Consider the following 22134-nt stretch of genomic DNA (forward strand, 5'->3'; position numbering starts at 1 on the left):
CTTAATTAAAAATCTATGACTGATTGTTATGTGGGTTTTGAGAACATCTGCTGATGCCTTGTGGATATCATGTAACATCTACACTCATGGAGCTAGAGAAGTCATAATTCTGCTTTTATCTTTGAGATAGAAGAATGGCTTGGGCCGTTTGCATTTCAACACTACTAACTTTCATTGTCAGTAGTGGAAAATATATATTCTAGGTATCCCAAGGATATCCCAAATATGGGCTACATTTTAGTTGAGAAAAGACTGTAGAGAGAATCAAAAGATTATGAGTTTACCTTGCATATGCTGCACAATGAGTGGGGTTTATGGAAGTAGGTATTTCCCTTGCTCTCTGATTATGTACTCCCTTAGTCATACTGATTATTTAACAGGTAATTTTAGAAGCTACTTATGTGGGGGTTTTCCACATTGTTGTCTCCATTTTTTGTGTGTACTTCTGCTTTGATTGGTGGTCTGGGGTGATTAAAGGCCTACCTTGTGTAGGCCTACCTGGTGTGTACTCACACTGTACTTAGATTTTCCCCCCCCCCCCCAAGGCTAGTATGATGCTGCCATCAGTTTTTGTTGTAAGTACAGCTTTGAATTTAACAAAAAACAAGTGTGAGGATAACTTAGTTACTTAATCAGAGGCAAGTATGCCAAAACTGAGATTTATCTGATGGTGAGTATCTGATCTGCAACTTCAGTCAAATGTGTTTGTGACCACTGATAGCTTTAAATTGACACATCTATTTAATAGCTCTTACTGTAGTGACAGGTGAAATCCCTTGAATACACTTTATTTGGGGCACTATTTACCGAGTGTAAACCATTACCACCCATGAATGTAATCACTCATGGCAAATTTGCAGGATGAGTGCTGCTCTTTTGGAGTGAAGGAAACCTTCCTTGCTGTAGGTTGGTGCCACAGCACTCGGTGGGGCTGGAGGCTGCAAGGGGGAAGGTTTTAGTTTCTGAACACACTTCCCTTCCTTACGGAAACCCAGTAGGATAAGTGCAAAGGAGGCAGTGGTCTGAGTGCACTCTATGAGGTGGTTCAGCTTGGAAGAGATCAGAAGTGCAGCCAGGTAATGTAGAGTGCAATCAAACTGAGAGAGCTTGGGTTGTTCAGCCTGGAGAAGAGAAGACTCCAGGCAGATCTTAGAGCCCTTTTCAGTACCTAAAGGGGCTCAAGAGAGCCAGAGAGGGATTTTTGTCAAGGGCATGGAGTGAAAGGACAGGGGGAATGGCTTTAAACTGACAAAAGTCAGGATTAGATTAGATATTAGGAAGAAATTCTTCACTATGAGCGTGGTGAGGCACTAGCACAGGTTGCCCAGAGAAGCTGCCCCATCCCTGAAAGTGTTCAAGGCCAGGTTGGATGGGGCTTGGTCAACCTGGTCTAGCAGGGTGGACAGGGGAATTAGAACTAGATGATTAAGGTCCTTTCAAACCCAAACCAATCTGTGATACTGTGTTTGAGATGACTCCTGGCTGGGAGTCTGGGGCTTGGTTCAAGAGTGGAAAGAAGAGAACTGCAGAGATCTGAAACCCCTCTGAAGTTTGGACGAGGTGCCCTAAATTGTTGTGGTAACAGTATGTCTGCTGGCACAGTGAAACTGCAGCTGCCTCACCAGAGAAAACCTTCTGTGTTTTTTGTGCCCTGCACAAGGTATAGAAGAGTGAGGTGACGGCAGGGCTTTTTGTATGAGGAGTGTCCTGTGCTGAGGACAGTGTTTGAAAATTGGATTGGCTATTTTACCTCATTTTTCCAGTGGCAGGAAAACAAATTAGTAATAAATTTAAAAAAAAATAAGGGGACATTGGCAGATTTGACTCAGGCCCGTGACTGTGTTGGCTGTTTGGTGAATTTTGGATTAAAAGTTGAGTAGAATGGATAAAATACAACAAAGGGTCTAATCAGTTTATTCCTGATGATTTAGCAAGATTATAATTGTATCTTTGTGTAATTGTTTTTTGTATGATGGATGTTCAGCTCTGTTCTCTCTGTAATAGAGTCCATAAACATAATCAGAAACAACAGTTTCAGTATGAACAGGGAAATGCTATTGGCTTTTTGGAGGTTGCTCATCTGGACATTCATCCAGCTTTGTGGTTTGTTTTTTTTTTAATGTTTACTGAATATTTAATGATATTTATTATACATACAGTGCTCCTCTACATGCTTATTTAGAAATGAGTAGTATTTCCTGAAGATGTAGGAATGCAATAGCAATATGAAAGGCTTTGTATTATATACTCATCAAATAAGAAGCATTTTTTCTGGACTGTAAGCAATTCAATTATTTTGTTTCTGAAATAAATTAAGTAAAGCTTATTGAATGCAATCAGCCCTTGTTTCTAGGGAATTGTAGTTCAATTTCATTTTTAATTAGATCGAACATTGTGAATTTCTTAGCAGTGGTAAGCAAGACCTGGCAATAAAATATGTGCTCAATCTGTATTAAAAGTTGCTAAAATCTAGTGCAGGGAACTGGCAGTATATCTGGCTTATGTTTAATTGTCCAAATACCCTATTGTGAAAAATTCCATTTTTAAAAACTGCTGATGTGTAACAAATTACTTTTCTTTGATAAAACTGTATAGACAATGAGCAGGCAGCAAACATGAAAATGTACAGGACAAAATGTTCAAGTTCTTGATAAGCTTAATACCACATTTAGGACCACGATGTTAAAAATTTTGCTGCGCAGGGATTTCAGGATTAAACCAAAATGGTTTTTGGTTTGAAGAGAATGGGGGGGAAGACGTCTCCAGAGGTTTTTCCTCAACTGCTGTGGTTGTCCAGGAGCCAGTGCCTAGATTTCTAGTCAAAGTAGGAGACAACAAGCTGAATTGTGATTCAGCATTATACATGAACGCTTGGAAACTCTTGATCTAGTTTGAGTTCTGCCAATTTAAGGTATCTCTAATGTATTCAGCACTTTATTCCTTTTGTTGGTGTGTGTTGCTCTCAGTTTTTGCAGCGTAGAAGCTGCTGCTCTTTGTATGTGTACTGTGATCCCCAGTGCTGGTCATACATTTCTCCACTTTGCTTTTTCTTTTGTTTTGTGCCTATACACTGTCTTATCCATCTCCAGTCAGTGCTGCTGAGTTTTTTTACAAAATGTGAGTGCTCTAGACAAGGTGACCATTCTGTGGCTTTGGAATATAGCATAGTTCATAGGAAGTTCAAATGTGGCTCTGTCACAGGCAGCATCCCTAGCTATGGGGAATAATATCCAGCAGGGAATCGCAGAATTACAGAATGGGTAAGGTTGGAAGGGACCACAATGGATCATCTGGTCCAACCTCCATGCTCCATCAAGGCCATACTAGAGCACCTTGCACAGGATGTGTCCAGACAGCTCTGGAATATCTCCAGTGAGGGAGACTCCACACCCTCTCTGGGCAACCTGCTCCAGTGCATGGTCACTGCACAGGAAAGAAGTTCTTCCTCATATTTAGGTGGAATTTCCTGTGCATCTGTTTTTGCCTGTTGCCTCTTGTCCTATTTCTGGGCCCCGTGGAGCAGAGCCTTGTCCATCCTCTGACACCCTCCCTTCAGACATTTATAGACATTGACAGGTCCCCGCTCAGTCCTTTCTTCCTGAGGCTGAACAGACCCAGCTCCCTCAGCACAACATTAGAACATGTGGGACACGTTAGAACGTGTTGTGATTATGTTTGGAGGGGTTTAATTGTTAGTTTACCTCAGAATGAAGAGGGTCAGCGCTACCTGTGGTATTGGATAACTGGTATATGAGAGATGTCTGTGGGAAGGCTGAGGATGCACATTTTGTTGTGTGACAGCTCAGTTGCTGCAGCTCCTGCAAGAGCACTTGTAGTGGGGCTGAAGTGTTCCAAGGACTCCTCATGGCCATGTATAGTGCAGAAAGGGATTGAACTAATATGGACATTTATTAGTGCTCCAAATTGATGGGCTAGGACTGTTGGAACCTACCCTCCTTCCCTCCAGTGGTTTCTTCTTAAAATAGTTGCACTAAGGAAAAACGACTTCTTCTTTTACTTCTAAAAGCTGATATTCCTGAATCAGTTTTGTTGTACTTGAAGTTTCTCACCTTTCCCAGCTGCTTTTCTTCCCGCATTCCATAGGGCATCCAGGAAATAGAAAAGGGAAATTTTCCTTATAAATAATTTTTTAGATATCAAAAGGTCAAAATTCTGAAAATTTAAAATTGTGAAAGACTGTTTTAGTTTGGAAAGTGATTAATAAAAATGTCTTAAAAATCTTAAATATGCACATCAGATTCTTTCCACAAATAAATGCACTTCATGTTCTCATTCCTCTAATAGTAACTACATCAAAGTCTTAAGGTCTTGCCATGATGCAGAGAAAGTATTTAGTTTTGTATTGTTCCTATGTATGTCACTGGATGCCAGGAATAGTTTGTTAAATTCCATTGCAGTATGTTTTTCACCTTCTAAGACCTTTAAGGCAATAGCCTGTCATTTATGATATCACCATGTATGCATTTATAGCTTTTTGAAGTTTTATGCAGCTTAATCCTTTTCCCAGTCCTGTTTGTTCAATATAACAATAGTGTCACTCCTTAGACAAGGACAGTGTTTGAGCTGGAAAGATGTATTTCTTTTCATCATTCCCATGTAGCAGCCATTAAATTGGCTGTGTCCTCCATCTCTTTTACAACCTTAACACAGCACCTTGAGGATTCATCAGCAAAAGCCCAAACCTCTTCAGACAGAGTTTTGCCACAGAATTCCTTTGAACACTGTCCCTAGATCTGTGTGATCGGAAATGCAGGAGCGTGATTAAACGTTAAGTACAGAATTAAAAAAATCAAACTGAAACCAAAGTGGACCTTTGCTACCTTACTTGTTAAAAAATATACAGTTTGGGAGAGTGGTATATAAATGAAGATATGTGTATGTCGATGGGGTTTTTTCACTTTGAGTTTTGTTTGTGTTACTGCTGCATCTTCCAAGTGCTCTGTATTGTAGTAGGTAATTGAGAGGACAGTGGCATCTAATTATACCTGCAGCATCCTAAGTCTTAGTTTTCTACCCAAACAATCTGTTACAGTAATAAAGATGTTCTGTCAGCGAGATCTTCCAACAGTTTAAATGTAACTTTCCCCTGCCTTGGTAATTTTACGTGCTGCAAATTAATAAAAAGAGATGGGAGATCCTTTCAGAGCACTATGATTTTAACTGGAACTTCAGTAGAAAAGAGCAGTTAATAAATGTTAACCTGTCCAGCTAGTAAAGCTGTGTCTCAGATTAATGAACCATGTCTTTTGCACATTGCACTATGAATTGAAAAAAATGGAGCAATTAAAAACTGATTATTATTGTTTAACTACTGCTGATATTGTGCTGCAGTGTAATGACTATAGGAGATACAGCTTCTGCAATTTTTATGAAGATATTTATTTTAAAAATATAATAAATACATATATGTATTTTTTCACATATTTTTGAGATGTTTTCTTTCTTCCTCTGACATATCATTGTGTATATTGTATCATTTGTTTTGATAATTAGTTTTTCTTCTTTAAACTACTTTGAATATAAAATTCTGCATACAAATTTTTGTGGATTACCTGGAAGGGGCAGAGAAAAGGAGATGACAGTTTTGTACAGACAATCAACATATAATTGGGAAATAATTTTTTATTTGTGAATGTGTTATGTCCATGTTTTACAACCATGTTTTACTATGTTAGTATTGTAACAAACAGTAATTTTGTAATAAATTTTTATAATAAACAGTACAGTTGTGAATCTGCCTTTAGGAAGACTTTTGACCTAAAGTTATATAGAATAGGTTGTATGGTAGAATAATGACATGATCCCATATTATTTTTGTTGCACTGTCAGTAGCTGACACTTAAAGGCCTTTATTGTCTAATGAACTGTGATTTCATTTACAATTACACAGTCTTTGTGTAAAATATAATTTTTGCTACTTTGTGTGCAGCTTTAAAGAGATTTAAGGAATGCAAACTGCCCTATTAAGGTTTAAAAAATTTCCATTCTTAAGCGTTCTGTAAGTGCTCATAGCTAAAGCATCTTTCATCTCTTTATTTACCAGACACAGACATATTTTTTGTATAGAAAGGCCTTCAAAAACCTGTGAGTAGTTTCAATGAATAGCCTAACGTTATGTATAAATATAATTACCTGTGTACAGGAGTGAGGATACAGCCAGGATACACACGTTCAATAATGTGAAAGCCATGCATGTAAATGCCTTCTGAAGATGAGAACTACATTTTTCAGATGCTTTTGAGTGTACACAGCATGGTGTGCTAAAGGTCTTTTTGAAATGTAGACTTTTAAAATATGCTAACATAGCATTGGCAATATGGGATAATGAGGTAAAAGAGAACTCTTAAATACCATTGTGCAGCTAGTTTATATTGTTTTATTTATGGATACATTTTAGCTGTATGTAAGAATCAAAAGTCTGAAGACATATGTAATAGAGTTGAAAGCAGAATTAGATCTAATAAGAAAATGTCACTGGATTTGTATTGAGCATAGGAACAGTAGAGAACATCTAGTAAAGTGGAGAGATATGGCTCATTTTTTTTCCCAGCGCTAGAATTTGATTTATCAAATGCTGAAAATCTCTCATCAGTGTATATACAAGTGGGGAAATGGGTTTGAAAGTTGCTGTATTTTAAATCAAGTTTTCCAGACACACTACTACTTGTTCTGAGTAAGGATGGCAAAGTCACACACTATACAGAATTGTAAACCAGTGTGTCCTCCCCTGAACCTGCTTTATCTTACATAATGTATCAGTCGATAAAAGAACAGATTGCTCCATGGGTTAGTGAAGAGGTTTTGCACAGCTTTGTTTCTCGAGGTTGGATTTTGTGGTCCAAGTTTCTGTATCCTTTTACATTGTTACTTTCTGTCTTTTGATTTCTTCTGTGTTTTTTCCCCCCTTCCATTAAGGGGTAGGCTGTCTGCTTTTAATTAATGCCTTCTCAGTGAGGTGTATTAACAGGATCTGCCTCTTGTCTACTCAATATCCCATTTTTGCTAAACTTGCAGGGAATATATTGAGATACTTGTTCTATGAAATAAGACTTTTGTGCCAACTAATCAGTGGTTCAGTCATTACTGTGGACCGAGACATATAAATGGAAAGAAAAAAAAGCATAGGAAGCGAACTAAAGAAATCTTACTTACAGAGGCAATATTTGTCAATAATAGGGCTGGTATTATAACTTACAAGTCATAGCCATCAAACTGAACTGCTGATACTATGGTTGTCTGCATATTGAACACCATGAGATGGAGAACTGTCTCTGCAGTGGCACAAGAAGGTTCTCACTTGCAAATATAGTGGGAAGAATTGGTAATAATGAGATGTTATTTTTTAGATGTAGTTGGTAGGCTGATATAATCCACAGTTACCTGCATCATCTTTTTTTTTTTTTTTGTCTGCTGTGTTCATAAGCATTGTTAACCATCACTTTTAGGAATATACTATGTTGTGATGCCCCTCATCAGTTGATCATGCATTACCACTTCCTAAATTATTTGTTAACAGAACTATTGCTGGGAATCGACTAAAGGGACTCAATTCAGCTGCTCAGATGCAATGAGAGAATAGTGTAGGAAGCCCTTTCTTAGCTGTCTCTGCGTTCTCACTTGCTGTAACCCAGGTGAGACTGAAGTGTGATGTGCTTTTCCACTCTCTGCCCGTGAAACGACAGCTTAAACTCAACCCCAGACGTGGCTCCCATGAGCAGAACATCCAAGTAGTGCAGATCCACTCATCCTTTATTTTCAGCTGGAAAGTGAGGGCGCTGCTTAAACAGCTACATGCCTCAATGTAGATGTTTTTAATCTTTCTTGAGGCTCTGTGCTTAGCAGGTAACCAGTCCAATGTACTCTCTGAAAAATAATGGAGCCTGATTACCTGATCGCTTGCTTGGAAGGTGCAAGGATGGTCTCAGCTGAGAAGAGGAGATGAGGGGAAAAGATCTTCAGAGAGATAGACTTTGCTGTTAGGTGAAAGATAACAAATACAGCTGGAGGCCAGTACCTGCTGCATTGCTTCCCTGTTTATCCCCTTGATTTAAGGACAGCTCTTACACATTATGCTGGAGATTGACAGGGAGGCTGCAGTCTGTTCTCTTTGGTAGGTTTGTTCCTGTGTTCAGATCACCAATATAACCCCTAATGAAGTGTTCCTGCAGGCACACATTAGTCTCAGGTGAGATAAAACTCATTCAAACCAGCTGTGAAAGGTAGCAGCCCCCTGTTTCTTGTTGCCTTTTTTTTTTTTTTTATCCCTCATCAAAGAGTTGTGCTCAATTTGCTTACTTTTGACCCAATACCTGAAGTAGGTTCGTGGCCAAAGTTCAACAGTAAAGCTTGTCTCAAATGTACAGACCTGATCTCTGTTACCTGTGCGTCAGTGCAAAAGGTAAATGTTTCCTCTGCTACATTTCAGAGATGGTGCAGTTAAAATGGAGAAGTAGCTTTGGGTTTTCTCATTAGAGCCAAACCAAGTTCTCTAGACTGTGGCAATCCATCTTTCCACTACTTCAACCATATCATCTTTAAAAGGCAATTTAATGGTGCCTTATGGTGTATAGAGTTTATAAGGCTAATCTGTCCCCAGTTACACGACACAGCCTTTGATAAAGCATCTCATATTAGATCAAACTGAGTCCAGAATGTTTTATGGGCTGATTTAATATACTGGATTGAAACACATTTTTTTAAGTGACTCTAAAAACTGAAGATTTAAGCAGCTATAAATAACTAAAGGGTTAACAGTGGGCACCAGCATCTCTTTTCAAGGGTTCTGCATTTTCTGTTTTATTCTGAGATGTTTGTGGCTTTGAGAGATGGAGGAGGCGTACATCCAAAACCATGAGCAGCAGATTTTACTGTTGGATGGTTTTGCAATATAAGATAATCCATTGATTTGAATAGATGTGCACTGGTTTACCTGAAGGAATTAATCTACAACCTTTTCCATGTAAAAAAAAAAAAAAGTGCAATACTTTCCTTGGATTCTTTGTGCTAGGTCAGTTTATGGCTGGTAAATTGTTGACTTATTTAAGATGAAAATGGAATCAACAATACCTATTTATTGTTGGTATAGTTGTGCTGTCACTGTTGTAAAGTTAAAAAGCAGCAATTAAAGCTGAAATCTGAAAGCTGTTTTATAATTTCACATGTGCAACACATCTCTCTACTAAGAGACTGTGGCCATGGCAGCAGTGGTTGCTGCACTTTGTGAATAACAGACGTGTAGGAGTTTAATAGTGATTTTTGTAAAGTACAAAGTTTTTAAAGCTCTCTTTAAAAAAAAAAAAAAAAAAAAAGAAAGCATCTCTGTTTCCTGTCTTATGTGCTACTAAATAAACTAGGGATTAATAAAAAGATAATGGATATGGATGCAGGAAAAGGCAATTGTTATTTTAAATCTCCCCGCTTCTTCCATAGTTTTCCCATCCCTTTTTTGTGCAGTCAAATCCTGGCTGAATATGTGAACATGGACATGAATTGGAAACAGAACAATACAATAATTAATGAACCTACCATTTTGGAAATCTCTATTCCCTCATTACATTTAAGGTCTGTAATACCTTTTTAACCCTTTTTACTTTTAAGCATCTGTGCTAGTCCCATTCTCTCACTCTCACACTCCTGTTCATCTGAATAGAGTTCTCTCAAAGAATGCCTTTTCATCCATGGATTGCTTGTTTGAACAAGATATGTGAGATTAATTGATTCACAGGTTCAGTTGCTTCTGTTTATCTGAATTCAGACGAGTGTCAAAATCTTTCCAAATCACAATATTAAATATGTTTACTTATAGAAATGGCAAATAATAGGTTGCTATTTTTATAATATGGCAAATAGTAGGCTGCTATTTTTATTTTTTTTTCTGTCTTAGCTGTTGAGAAAAGCAGAACTAAACACCAAATGCTTATGAGGCTTTAACTGAATGCCATATATTCATGTAATTTACATACTTGTAAAACCACAAAGAACTCTGCATAAACAGTCTTTAATATCAGCAGTTAGAAAATAAATTGAAAATTATATATATATACACACACGGGAAACAATGAAGGGTCTAAAATATAGGAGAAGGACAATGGAACTAAGAACCAGAGGTGTAATAACAAGTTCTCGGGTTCCTGTGGAATCAGAGTTGTGTAGTTCAGAAACACCACATACCTGCAGTCATTGCTCAGAGCACTTGGAGCCATTTGGAAAGTCATGAGTAGAGCAGCATAGTGAATAGTAAGATAATCCTTAAATTAAATCCGAATTACTTCTGTCTGGGAAATTAATATAGCTTTGTATCACTGTAGTAGTCTTCAGACAATTCCAAATATGCAGAGCATTACACAGAAAGGTCATCTCGTTTCATGGGAGTATTTGCCACATTACAGTTTGATTTCATATGATTTGGAATAAAATCCTGTTATTTTTCTGTTCTCTATGAAAGGGAAAATCTGAGGTTTTTCAGTCAAAAAGGCTGCTACAAGTTACGTTACTTGGATGCTTTTGTCCTTGACTTTGGGGAAGTTTGCCTGATTTGCTGCCCCAGATCTATAGATTTTTGGAAAGGCTAATTAGAAGTTCCAATTCAAGCTTCAATGTTCTAATGAGACAGAATAAAAGATGTTTGTCTGACAGGAGGCAAACTCCAAGGTTGTATAAGATAGACTGGGTTTTTTAATTTTATTTTATTTTTTTTAATAATCTGTAAACTCCTTGTATTTTCTGTCTTAAGTGAAGACTGTGTCCAGAAATCCTGTGCCAGTGTATGCAAACATCCAGCATGTGCTATGCACATGTTCTTGAGGAGGTAAACTAAGCAAAAGTGTCTTACATATATGGAAGATCAACTCAAGATGTTTTAGTGAGATTAGTTTCAAAACTGAGGCATTTTCAAGGTGGTATTTATATATCACATGAAAATCTGTTAGGGTTGTAAGCCGAGCAAGTGTCCAGTGAGCAGGGAGAAAAGTGACTCCAGTTGTATCTCTTTGTGTATGTGACTGCATCATGGCCAGTACATCCTCTGAAGGAAATCTCCAACACACCACCCTTCTCTGCCAAAATAAGAGGTGAAAATGCAGCAGTTTCAAATCTCAGATGCAACTGTAGTCAGTCTTAGCACTGTGTTTCCTCTGGATGCTACATACCATGTAAAAGTAAGATTTTTTTTTTTTTTGTCATTAGGCTTTGAAAGAAGCTCTTGGCATGAGTTGGGAAACATGACTTCAAATAGTTTTCTGGGGGGTTGATTTTGTCTTTTCATAGCTGCTGGTTCTATCCTACAAATACTGTGGCACTGCACCTGTCTTTAATTTGTTTGTACAGAGCATTATGTGGTGAGAGCTTGATGCATGATAAAGCCTCTATCTCAACATTAATTAAAATAAATCATAATGTGTTCTGGCACTGCTGTTGTTAATAGTCACCTGTGTTGGTTTGCTCCCCCAGCTTTCCCTGCTGGAAGATGCAGGCTTTGGTGGTGTTCTTCTTTACGCTGACCCTTGTGACTTACCAAAGACCACAGATCTTGCTGATAAAGCTTTTATGGTTTCCTTGAACAGCGGAGGAGATCCATCAACACCTGGCTATGCCAGTATTGGTAAGTACTGTTCAAGGCATATTCAGTTAATGGACATTTTTGTTCTCTGTAGATTTTAAGTATGGGAGTTAAAACACTAAGCCAAATCCTGCCTGAAATAGAAGCTCTGAGTAAGAGAGCGTGTAATGCAGCGTGGCTTAGAGGATGGAATCCAGTCTCAAAAGTGCTTTGAGCTCTTGGCACAAAGTCTGCACTCTAAATAATTTATTTTATTGCTTTTTGTATTTGAGTATTCACACACTGAACCATTATTACTGACTGCTTATTCTTATCCCATGAAAAAAAAAGGCTGTGAAGTCCTGATCCAGTGGTTTCTGAGCAGGTTTCATGGGATCTGTCCCCACCAAAAGATATATTCCCTTCATTCTGTCTTCCACTTTTATGGTATTGTTAATGGAAACTTCTGGTCAATAGGTGCAAGTGCAGTGTGAACAGACATTTGTATTTGAAAAGTTTTGAGGAAAAAGAATAATGTTTATAGTATCTATGTGCAATTATCACTTGAATAGGATGTGTTCATTTAGCCTTGCCTCAGTTCTGCCTGGATAGGCTTGGTTATCAATTATGCTTCTCTAGGTATGTGTATTTCCAAAGGATGGGAAATAGAGAATTGATTTCAAGGAATGACATAGTCTTACATAACTTTATTGGTTGTTTTGTTGTTTATTTTCTTTAAACCAATGCGAACAATGAATAGAAGCAGCAGCATATTTGACTTGTATGTGCTACTTAAATCTCCCATCTGGCAGTTCAGTGAATGTGTGTTCTGCTCCTCTGCAGCATTTTCAGCTTTTACAGTTTTTTTACTATCTAACTATTTGGAAATGTATTAAACAGCAGTCTATGAGTTTGTGACAAGGCTTCATCAAGAATATTTTGTCCGGTTACTAGCTCAGACATCTAAAGTCTGACTCGAATTGGCACTAAATCAACTGAGGCAATGCTGAGATACTTCATGACTAGAATGGCAGAAAATAGAAATATTTGCCTGGTTGTCAAAGAGGGGTGTTAGCTGTTCACAGCATGAATGCCTTGACAGCTCAGTGGGAAAGAAATTGCACATTTTCTCAGTGTCTCAGTGTACCTGACCCAGTGTTCTTAAAAGTGCCCTGGGAGCTACAGAGGTAAATATAACACTCTTCAAGCTTTATTCTTGCTCATTTCATGGAGCTATTTGAACAACAGTTTGTCGTGTATCTGTCTGGCTGACTCCTTAATGTTTTATTTACCCTACATGAAAAGTAAAGCTAATTAAAACAGATATACTAACATGAAGATACCACTTCAGTGTCTAAACCTTATGTGTTGGTTTTCTGTCAGTAAAAGATCTCATTGGCAGTGTGCATTCCAATCTCCAGTTTGGGGAAAAGAAGCTTAATTATGTGGAGAATGGTGTTGTAAGTACATCGATGGTGAAGTAGAAGCCTTAGCATGGCTTGTCTGTGGGTTTAAGTCTTTGAGCAACGTTCATAAGCAGGAGGAGAACACGTTCTAAAATCATTTATATTTTGATCATTGAATGCAGTGATGAGCTGGAAAGAGCTCAAAGGAATACTTGAGGAAACTCTTTTTTATGGTTCTGTCACTGGAAGGTAGATCAGATGGAAATAATTTCCATGTTTCTGATGATGGTTTTTCTTCTCTGGAGACTCTGAACCAACTTGGTTAGAGATAGCTTATGCCTGGGACAAACACATCTGGAGCCCAGCCTTTTCCCTGAGGGATGCACTTGCATACACTGTAGTTAAACTGCCTAAGTGTGCAATAAAAGAGCCAAAGAGCCCGGGTTGCCCCTTTCGCTTTGATTCAGTGAGTATAATATACACGACAAGAGATTTTATTGGAAGCTCCTGCTTAAGTTAGTGGCATATCTTTGACACCATCTGCACTTCACACTTTGCCAGCAGAACTGTTACTATCACAATCTCAGGGACTGCTCCTACCACCATTCTCCCTTTTTACTGGGAAATTCCTTGTAAAATGAGTGATCCAAAGCTGTATTCACTGTATTCAGTGAATAAAAGGTAGAAAACCTGTATTTTCATGCTGCTGCCTATGTTTTTCACATTCTGAAAACAAATTTCTCTGTGTTATCAGAGCACTGGAATGCTTCAGTTTTTTCCTAGAAAAAAAGGCTTCAGGAAATTATATAATTTACAGATCTTTTCTTAAAGTTGGCAGCATTTTAAAATGGGATTTATTTAATAATTCAGAGAAAATTTTGAAGTTCTCATGAGATTTCAGCTCAAATTTTCTGTTTCATGAAGATTAAATGCTACACTACTGCATATGAATTATTTTGAATGTATAGAAATAGCTTGAGGATGGGTTTGAGATGCCAACTACCTATGAGCGGGATGATTTTATTGATCTCTGTTTAACAAAGGGAAATAAGTGATGATGACAAGGGGAAGTGAACAGCACTTATATAAAAGTTTCTCCAGCTCTGTTTTATAATTTAATTCTTCTGTTCTTAAGACTCTTCCATTCCTGTGTCATCTCAGTCCTGAAACAATTGTATGAGCCTTTGTGAGCATCAGTTCTGTTTTCATGATTCTGATTGCCAAAGGCTAGTGTCCTTCATTTTTAGAAATCTTTCTTCTGTGTTCCTGCTTTTGAAATTAAATAGATCCAGGGGGTGAAACTCAAGGAATTAAACACGTGGAATTAAGAAGCCTGAGATAAGAGGCATACATGGCAAAAAATTATCCCGAAAATAAAGTTTAGAAGAACAGTGTAAAACTTGAGTGACTTCCCCGTCTACTTTTCTTTTTCCATTTTGTCTTTTTGACTGCTGCACTCCTTTCACCCACCTTTGTATAGCAGACACATATTAGATTTCTCCATCACTAGAGCTGTTTTAAATCAAATTTGTTTCCGCACAAGAAATGGCTCAGTAAACAAAAATATGGATAGAATCTATTTGTCAATCCTGGTATGTAAATAGAAAAGTGGCATTGTGATAAGCATTAAGAACCCTGCCCATGAGATAAGGTGCCTCGTAATAAAATCCCTATCTGTGCAGTGGGGGAATGGAAAATATTTCATGAAGAATTCAGATGGCATCATAGAAAATACTGTGAGCTTAAAACTGCTGAAATATAACAGCTGTAAAATACAATCTTACGGTATCAGCTGGAGTTTCAAGTGTAATGTTATTTTAGAGAATTGTTATGCAGAGGTTATGCAGTATGAAAAAAGGGTATGTTTTGAAATAGTCCCTGCTTTGAGTCATTGTAACAGCTTGTCATGTGAGCCATATTACAGGAATTTGGGTGAAAAAATCAGTAACACAGGGAAAATGCTTGGTTCCCTATAATTGTGACTAGTGAACATTATTTAGACAGAGGAATTGACACAAGCATTCCTCAAACATTGCTAATAAGGTTTGATTTCATAGGAAGGGAAAAGGAAAGCAAGGAATTTCTGAAGTGTTGATCCACTGCAGGCCACAGCTGAGACCATCAGCAAAGTCAGTGATGCCTCTGAAAACATATTTGAGAGAGGACAAGAATGATGGACAGGAAGGGAAGTGAAACTGAGCCTGGAAAAGGGCAATGCAGAGATGCTATTCTTGTTTTTTTTGGTTTTGTTTCTCACTATCCAATATGTTTTAATTGGCAATTGCTGACACTCAGCATTGATGATAATTGATAAGTGATCTCTCTGTATTTACTGTGATCAGTGATTTTTTCCATCTTATTTCCCCCCCTATCCTGTTGAGGAGGGGGAATGAAAGCACAGCTGGGTAGGTGTCTGGAACCTGGCCAAGGTTTACCCACCACGCTCTGTTCAACCAAAGTTAAACACCAAATATGTATCCTAAAAACCCCCATGTCATTTACCTCTAGTCTTGTATCATTCTTAAATGGAGCTTAACCAGTTCTTCCACAACAAACACAGGGAACTACTGCCACTGCTTGGGGTGTGAGTAAGGAGGTACGTGCTGTGATGGAAATGTGTGCCTACTTTATTTTTAGTCAGCCCTGTGATTCTGTATGCTTAGATGTGTCCTGCCTAATAATCTGAGTTTGTCCTTACTGTCCTTTACTTCATGATATTTTACTCCTCTGAAGTAACAAGCTGAGCAGAAGTGAGCTGGAAAATAGCACGTTGTGTCGTGGTTTTAACCATGCATATGCAACACATGTTCTAAAATGTTTTGTTATAAATCATCATGACTTTTTACAAGATGTCCTCAGTCCTGGTTTGTCTGTTCTTTTAAAGAACAAAACAGAGTGACAAGAATATATTTTCTGTGCTTGCCTTTGCAGCTGTGGAAATGATTCTGGGAATATATATATATATTTATTTTTTTTTCAAAATGCATGTTTATTTTCAGCTAATAACATCAGATAAATGCATTGTGAAGATAATTTGATGTAAAGTGAGTGTCTACATTCAGGTGTCTAGATATTGCTCTTTTATTTTCCTTAAGGACAGACTGAAGCTGGCGAAAAAGAAAAGCTAAAGTTCCATATTATAATTTAGGTGTGAGTATATATATGTTTACATGTACTCTTGATCATTTTATTTTGTACTTATGACATAATTTTAGTGGTTGCCATAAAAAAATCACACACTTTATCATACCAACTACAGTGCTCTGTCTGATATATTGTGGTTTTTTTCTGGATGAAGAAAAATCTGTGCTAATGCAATAGAGAGGTAAATCTTTGGAAAATGCTGGCTTTTGAGTAGTGAGCACAGTAAGTAATAATTTCAGCAGATTTTCTATAATACATGTAGCACTAATAGTTCAAAAGGTGTCTGAATCCATGATCTACCTCTTCAGATTTTGCAGGATATAATAAAGCAACTAAATTTCTATGTAAGTTCCAAATTATGTACTCTGAGGTTTTTCTGGATTTATGGTTTTTAGTTTTTCCTGCTGTCTGGCTTTCAGTTGGTGTTACAAGTATTTTAAACTGAGACAGTTAGTTGGACATCAAGATAATTTAGGCTCACAGGTTTGAATGAGTGAACCTCTGTATTGTATATCAGATATCATTTTGTCTTCTACTAAGCTGCCTCTAATTTTTTATTGTTGGGGAGAGGAAGCAAATTTGAATTGAAAATGCTGTGATTTTTTTAACTAGTGTTATAGGAAGAGAGGATAAATCCCTGCCAATGGTACTGCAATGGCTTGCTAGCAGTGTTTGTATCATTTGACTCCTGCAAATGCCATAGTGAAGCATATCAAAACTTTTATCTGTTTCAATAAAAAAATTATTAAAAATGTTAATTTATAAGAGTAGTGGAATGTACAAGTGGAGAACACCAAATTATTTGAAAACAACAAATCAGCACTTCCTGTGCTGCAAAATTAGTTCAGTGGAAAAAATACAGACTAAATGCTTCCTGATGCTTTGTAAGTTGACTTCACAATATTTCTGACATTTCAGACAGTTTCAAACTACTACTAAACGACCTTGACTGACTACAGAACGTTTTCCAGTGAAGCCACTTTTTCTCTCATTCAGCAAAAATAGCATTTTAAATGGTGTCCAGATTAGATTTTTGAAGCTACTAAATTTGCGAGTAAATTTAGCATATTTAAATCTTTTGTCCAATCATGATTGCAACTAATCCTGCCATAGCTTTACTGACACCATGTTACAGCTCCACGTAATTTTTGAAAGTGAGCTAATTTATGATGTGCTCACAAGACAGCAAACATCAACTGCATGGCAGTGAGTCTGTCTGGTGTCTTGGAATCTGCTACTACAGGGATGCCTGCAGAGTCTGGTTGAAATCAAATGTCTTTCCATGGGATAAGAATTTGGGATGGGGGATGTTTTTTACAGCATCAGGATTTTTTTTTTTTTTGAGGACTCCAGTATACATCTGTTTGTATATGGGAATGATGTCATGAAGCAGATGAGAAAGGATATTGTGAAGAAATACTTTATGTTTGTGGGTGAGGAAAGGAATTACTTTTGCAAAGGCAGAGGGGTGGATAGTGATGTGTTTGCTCATGTAGCAATATATAACCATCCATTTTAAGAACAAAAAAACCTCTAAACTGACTCTCAGCTCAAGGCCAAATTTATGGACCACTTGCTCTGTGGGCAGTCATTTGATACATAACACCCTTCTCTGGCATTACTGTGGTTTCTTCTAATCCTGTGTCCTTTCACAGTCTTTTCCAGTGGCTTCAGTGTGTTTCAAGTGAGGGTTGTTTCCTTTCAGAGCCCAATTAATCTACTGTTATTTGAGACCTTTCCATCCAGCAGTGTCCAGCAGATGGGCAGGAAAGTTTAGCAGTGTTTGTACCTGAAATTTGAGTTTATAGCAAAAGCATGCATAGAAATAGCAAACCAATACAGTCCCTTTCAGGTTTTGGTAATTGCATCCTGTAAAGACATTTTTTTGTTCGTTGCAACTGAAACACTTGCTCACACCAATAGCAAACTGGTGACTGTGAGCAAGGAACAGTGGTATTGCCCCAGTAAGGGCTAAGAACAGTAGGTAGTAGTAACCTTTTGAGTGGACTTTGTTTTGTAGGCTCCAAAACTCTGGTTTTATTATTACAATAAAACAACCTCAGTGTCATAGGCCTACTTTTCCTGTGTTTCTCATAGTTGAGTTTAATTATCACCTTCTTCCATTGCAGGTGATATATTGTACATTCTGAAAAAATATACCTGTCAAAATTTAAAAGATTTGCTCCAAATAACACTGCTAAGGCATTTTAGATTTAAAACTGGCTGTTAAGTTTTCAATGAAGACTTAGGTTCAATTAAAAGAAACGCTGGGTGGCAGAATGTTTTTGTGAATTTAAGCTGATTTTAGGGGGCTTTTAAGTGTTAATTTAGTTTTGTACACAGAAAGTAAATTTTAAAAAGCCATTAATTTCAGTTTAAATTTTAAGAAATATTGAATTTTCCTCTTCTGTGTAAAGGTTAATGAAATATAGGGAAGAGGTAAAAGGGTTAAGTGAATGAGCAACTTGAACATATTGGGCTCAACTCATTATTAGTTGTACCTTTTTCCTAATTGATTTTGTTTGTACAAAGCAAGTGTTTTGGAGAAGACTGTGTTTTATTCAAGCAACCTGCTAAGATGACACATCAGAGTAAAAAGCAGGCATTTCTGGTAGGTTGTACTAGTTATTAATGCTACTGTAATTGCCAGAAACATAACTATCTCAAGTACAAACTCTGGGCAGATTGAACCAATAACTTTACCAAAGGGAAAAATGTCACAACCAGAATGATTGTAAAGCAGTTTAAATACCCCTCACAGGAAGATAAAGCAAATAGTAGATATAGATAGGTGTATAGATGTATATACACATACACATACACTCACACACACACATATATATATAAAGGGACTGTATTTGCTAATAAAGCCTAGCTATCTTTCCCATGGATTTGTGTGTATCTGTAATACCATGGTATTTTTTCCTCCTAGTGCTCCTGAGCTCGAGTTGGGATACTAAATGTAACTTTTACATATTGCAGTTAACACCTGCAAATGCACCTGCACAGTATCAAGAGCACCATAAAATCAGCTGGCTGATTGTTTAAGCAATTAAAGATATAATTAGTTTTATAATTGAATTTTTTTTCCTAGTGCAGTTTGAATACTGAAAGCCAGAATAAACCAAACCATCTTTAATTTGACTTGATCTCTGTTCCAGCCCACTGCTTTACCATACCCAGCAGCTGCATAAAAAAGATAATAGCACCTCTTCCTGCTTTCAGACAGGTAGGAACTCCCCCAGAAGAAAACCTAATCATCATAAAATGGAGATGTGGAAAATACTCTATTGTCACATAAATGTGTACTTCACATTATGTAGTATTGATCTGCAGAACACTAAAATGCATAAGTAATTCACTACAGTTTGGGGAGACAGAAGAATGCTCTGCCCAGGGGAACTGAGAAAAGATGGGAAGCAGGGGATGGGAAAGAGGAGAGTCTGTTGTGATGGTTTAGTTGGTTAGCAAAGGACATCATGAGTGGTGAAGGGAGCTTGTGAAACAACAGGGTAAATAGTAAATGTACATAGAATGTGGTCAAAACTGGGGGGTGATTTCAGTGACTCCAGAGTATGATGGATCATGGAGTGATTGGGATGTGTCCAATACTGATATTAGTAAAGGGATCACAGACCTTAGGACAGGATAAAAGACTAGGGCAAGTTGGCCTGGAGCACTGTCCAGTGATCTTCTTGGCCATCGTAATTTTGGAGAGTATTTCCAAGTTTATTTGCTCTGTTACCTTCACATCAACTAATGTATGGCTGATCACAGATCCATCTTCTTGGAAGGTGATACAAATGATATTTCCTTTTCTTATATCCTGAGGAACCTCTTCCCATCACCAGGAACTTCCTAAGATTTTTATGACCTCAGTGTGACATCCATGACTTCCCTCCTCACTCAGTGTTCCCAGCCCATCAGGACTTGCCCTGATGAGTGAATTTACATCTTCCTCTAACTAGTACTCTCTCCTTCTGTCATGCTGCTCAACATCACAAGCTACACTTGTTTTGCAGTTTGGATGCTGAAGGTTCCTTAGATATGGCAGAATGTAGCCTTGGAAAATGCATTTGGAACATGGAAGAGGTGAGGCATTGTGTCCTGTGTTTAGTGGATGAGTGGAGCTTCCCCTGCCTGCTTAACCTCCGTTGCATGGTCTTTAGGTGAGATGTTATGAACCCCTGTGGACAAGTTGCCTAAGTACACTCAATGTAACTGGAGGTGTAGTGATTTAGTGATTAAGGAATATGAGAATTTACTGCTGCTGGCACAAATTTGCAAGACTTTTAATTAAGAGACTGCATCAGTTTTGATGCAAATATGTTCTCTCCTTTCTTCTACAAAAACAGTTTTAAATGCTCCAATGTTTGCTCTGTGAAAATGCGGAGCTTCATTTTGGGAAAAGGATAGTACTGGAAAAAATTCTTGGGGGTAGAGATGGTCAAGGGCCAACTGTGCAATAGAAGAGAATTTCATAAATGTGAGAGAATGTCTCTGACAAGGAGGGAGTCACAGCTTTCAGGTATTCTTTCTTCAGTGCTTTTAGAGTGTCGTAGGCAGTGATGCCAGTCAATATTTGCTATGCCAGAATGAGAAACAGTCAGTTTGTTGCCAGATGCTTTTGTTATCTGACATGTTTTTCATTTGCAAAAGCAGGCAGTAAGAATGATCTGAATAACCTTCTGAAACTTTGATAACTGTTTCAGTTTCAATTAGGACAAGTTTTTGCACAAAATGTGTGTAACTTCCAATACTTCTTATGTGGTAATTTTAGATAGCTGACAGGTGGGTCTGTTGAGTTAGTGGGGAAAAAAGGAGTGAAGCCTCTTGGGTTGTTTAAAACCTCGTCAAAGTCATAGATCTTTTAGAATAATGATACAATGATTTGCATATTTATTTAAAATATTGTGCTATAGGGACCACCCTTTACAAAATATGTAATGAACAAATTAGGCAGCTTGTGCTGCCTAATTGGGAGGGAATATTTTTTTTTCTTATAGCAGATGTCAGCTAAAGCTGACACGTGGTGACAATCTATTGCTTTCTGGTATGATGCTCGTAACAAGGAGACTAATTTTAGAACAGCTGGTCTACTCGTGTTTAAAAATGCCTAAGTTTGTTGGGCTTTTTTTTCTTGATTTCCAAGCATCAGTGGTCTTTCAACTCGTCCACTGTGTGATTTCTGCCAAGCCTAGTTTAATCCATGACTGCAAGGGATTTTCAGCGGTATTTTGCATACTCTGGGAGAACTGAACCACACATTGCAAAGTCTTCAGCATTTAGAACTTAGGTAGTAGTAATTTTTGGATATTATAAAGTCCATTTTGCTTACTGTAATAGTAAATGAAGTGTAAAAGTGAGCTAAAACTAAGAATTAATTCCCTTGTACTCTATTCCCTATCAAACCTGCTGCATTAGATGCACTTTTGAGTTTTGCCGGTAAGAGGCAAAGCATTTCTCTGGGCAGCAGTATTATATGCTGATAATCCACTGAAAAAAAAAGAGATACAACACCTGGCATGGACTGTCTTGAGGAATGTTTTAAAAGCTACCAGGAAAGAGAGAATATAGTATTTGCAAAGATTGTATGAGTGGAATATGTCTTGACCTAACATTAGGTGACTCTTGTAAGAAGAGTTGTATAAATGTTATCTGGATAATTTCATGGAAGTAATTTTGTTTTGTTTTGTTTTGTTTCTAAAGGGATGGGGTTGGAAGGCATGAAATTCAATAATACCAAAAATATAGGCATTAAGTAGCTACTACTGTGTTTTATTAATTATCCTTTCTAGTCACATTTGATTTGTAAACCTTAGATCCTTAGATGCTTTTACCTCTTTTTAATGTTAGCATTCTGGTTTTTTAAGTGAAAGAATTGCCTTCTGAGCATCAGTATAGTGGAGGAAGTATCCTGCCCAGAAGTGCAGCTTGATTGCTGTTTAATAAATAAATAAAAAAATCTCCAAACACAATGCAAATGAGGAAAACATGCATGGATTTTAAGTAGGTGTCATAGTTGTT

General features: G+C 37.5%; 1 protein-coding gene across 2 annotated transcripts in view; it reads left to right on the forward strand.

Annotated features, from left to right (window-relative positions):
* NAALADL2 (N-acetylated alpha-linked acidic dipeptidase like 2) overlaps positions 1-22134 on the forward strand; it is a 436265-nt gene that overhangs the window by 278847 nt on the left and 135284 nt on the right. For both annotated transcript variants that reach the window (XM_064665876.1, XM_064665875.1), the window contains one exon: positions 11470-11620. In XM_064665876.1, coding sequence (XP_064521946.1) covers positions 11470-11620 — 151 coding nt within the window. The remainder of the gene's footprint in view (positions 1-11469; positions 11621-22134) is intronic.

Source organism: Pseudopipra pipra, chromosome 10, assembly GCF_036250125.1.
Source record: "Pseudopipra pipra isolate bDixPip1 chromosome 10, bDixPip1.hap1, whole genome shotgun sequence".
Lineage (NCBI taxonomy): Eukaryota > Metazoa > Chordata > Aves > Passeriformes > Pipridae > Pseudopipra > Pseudopipra pipra.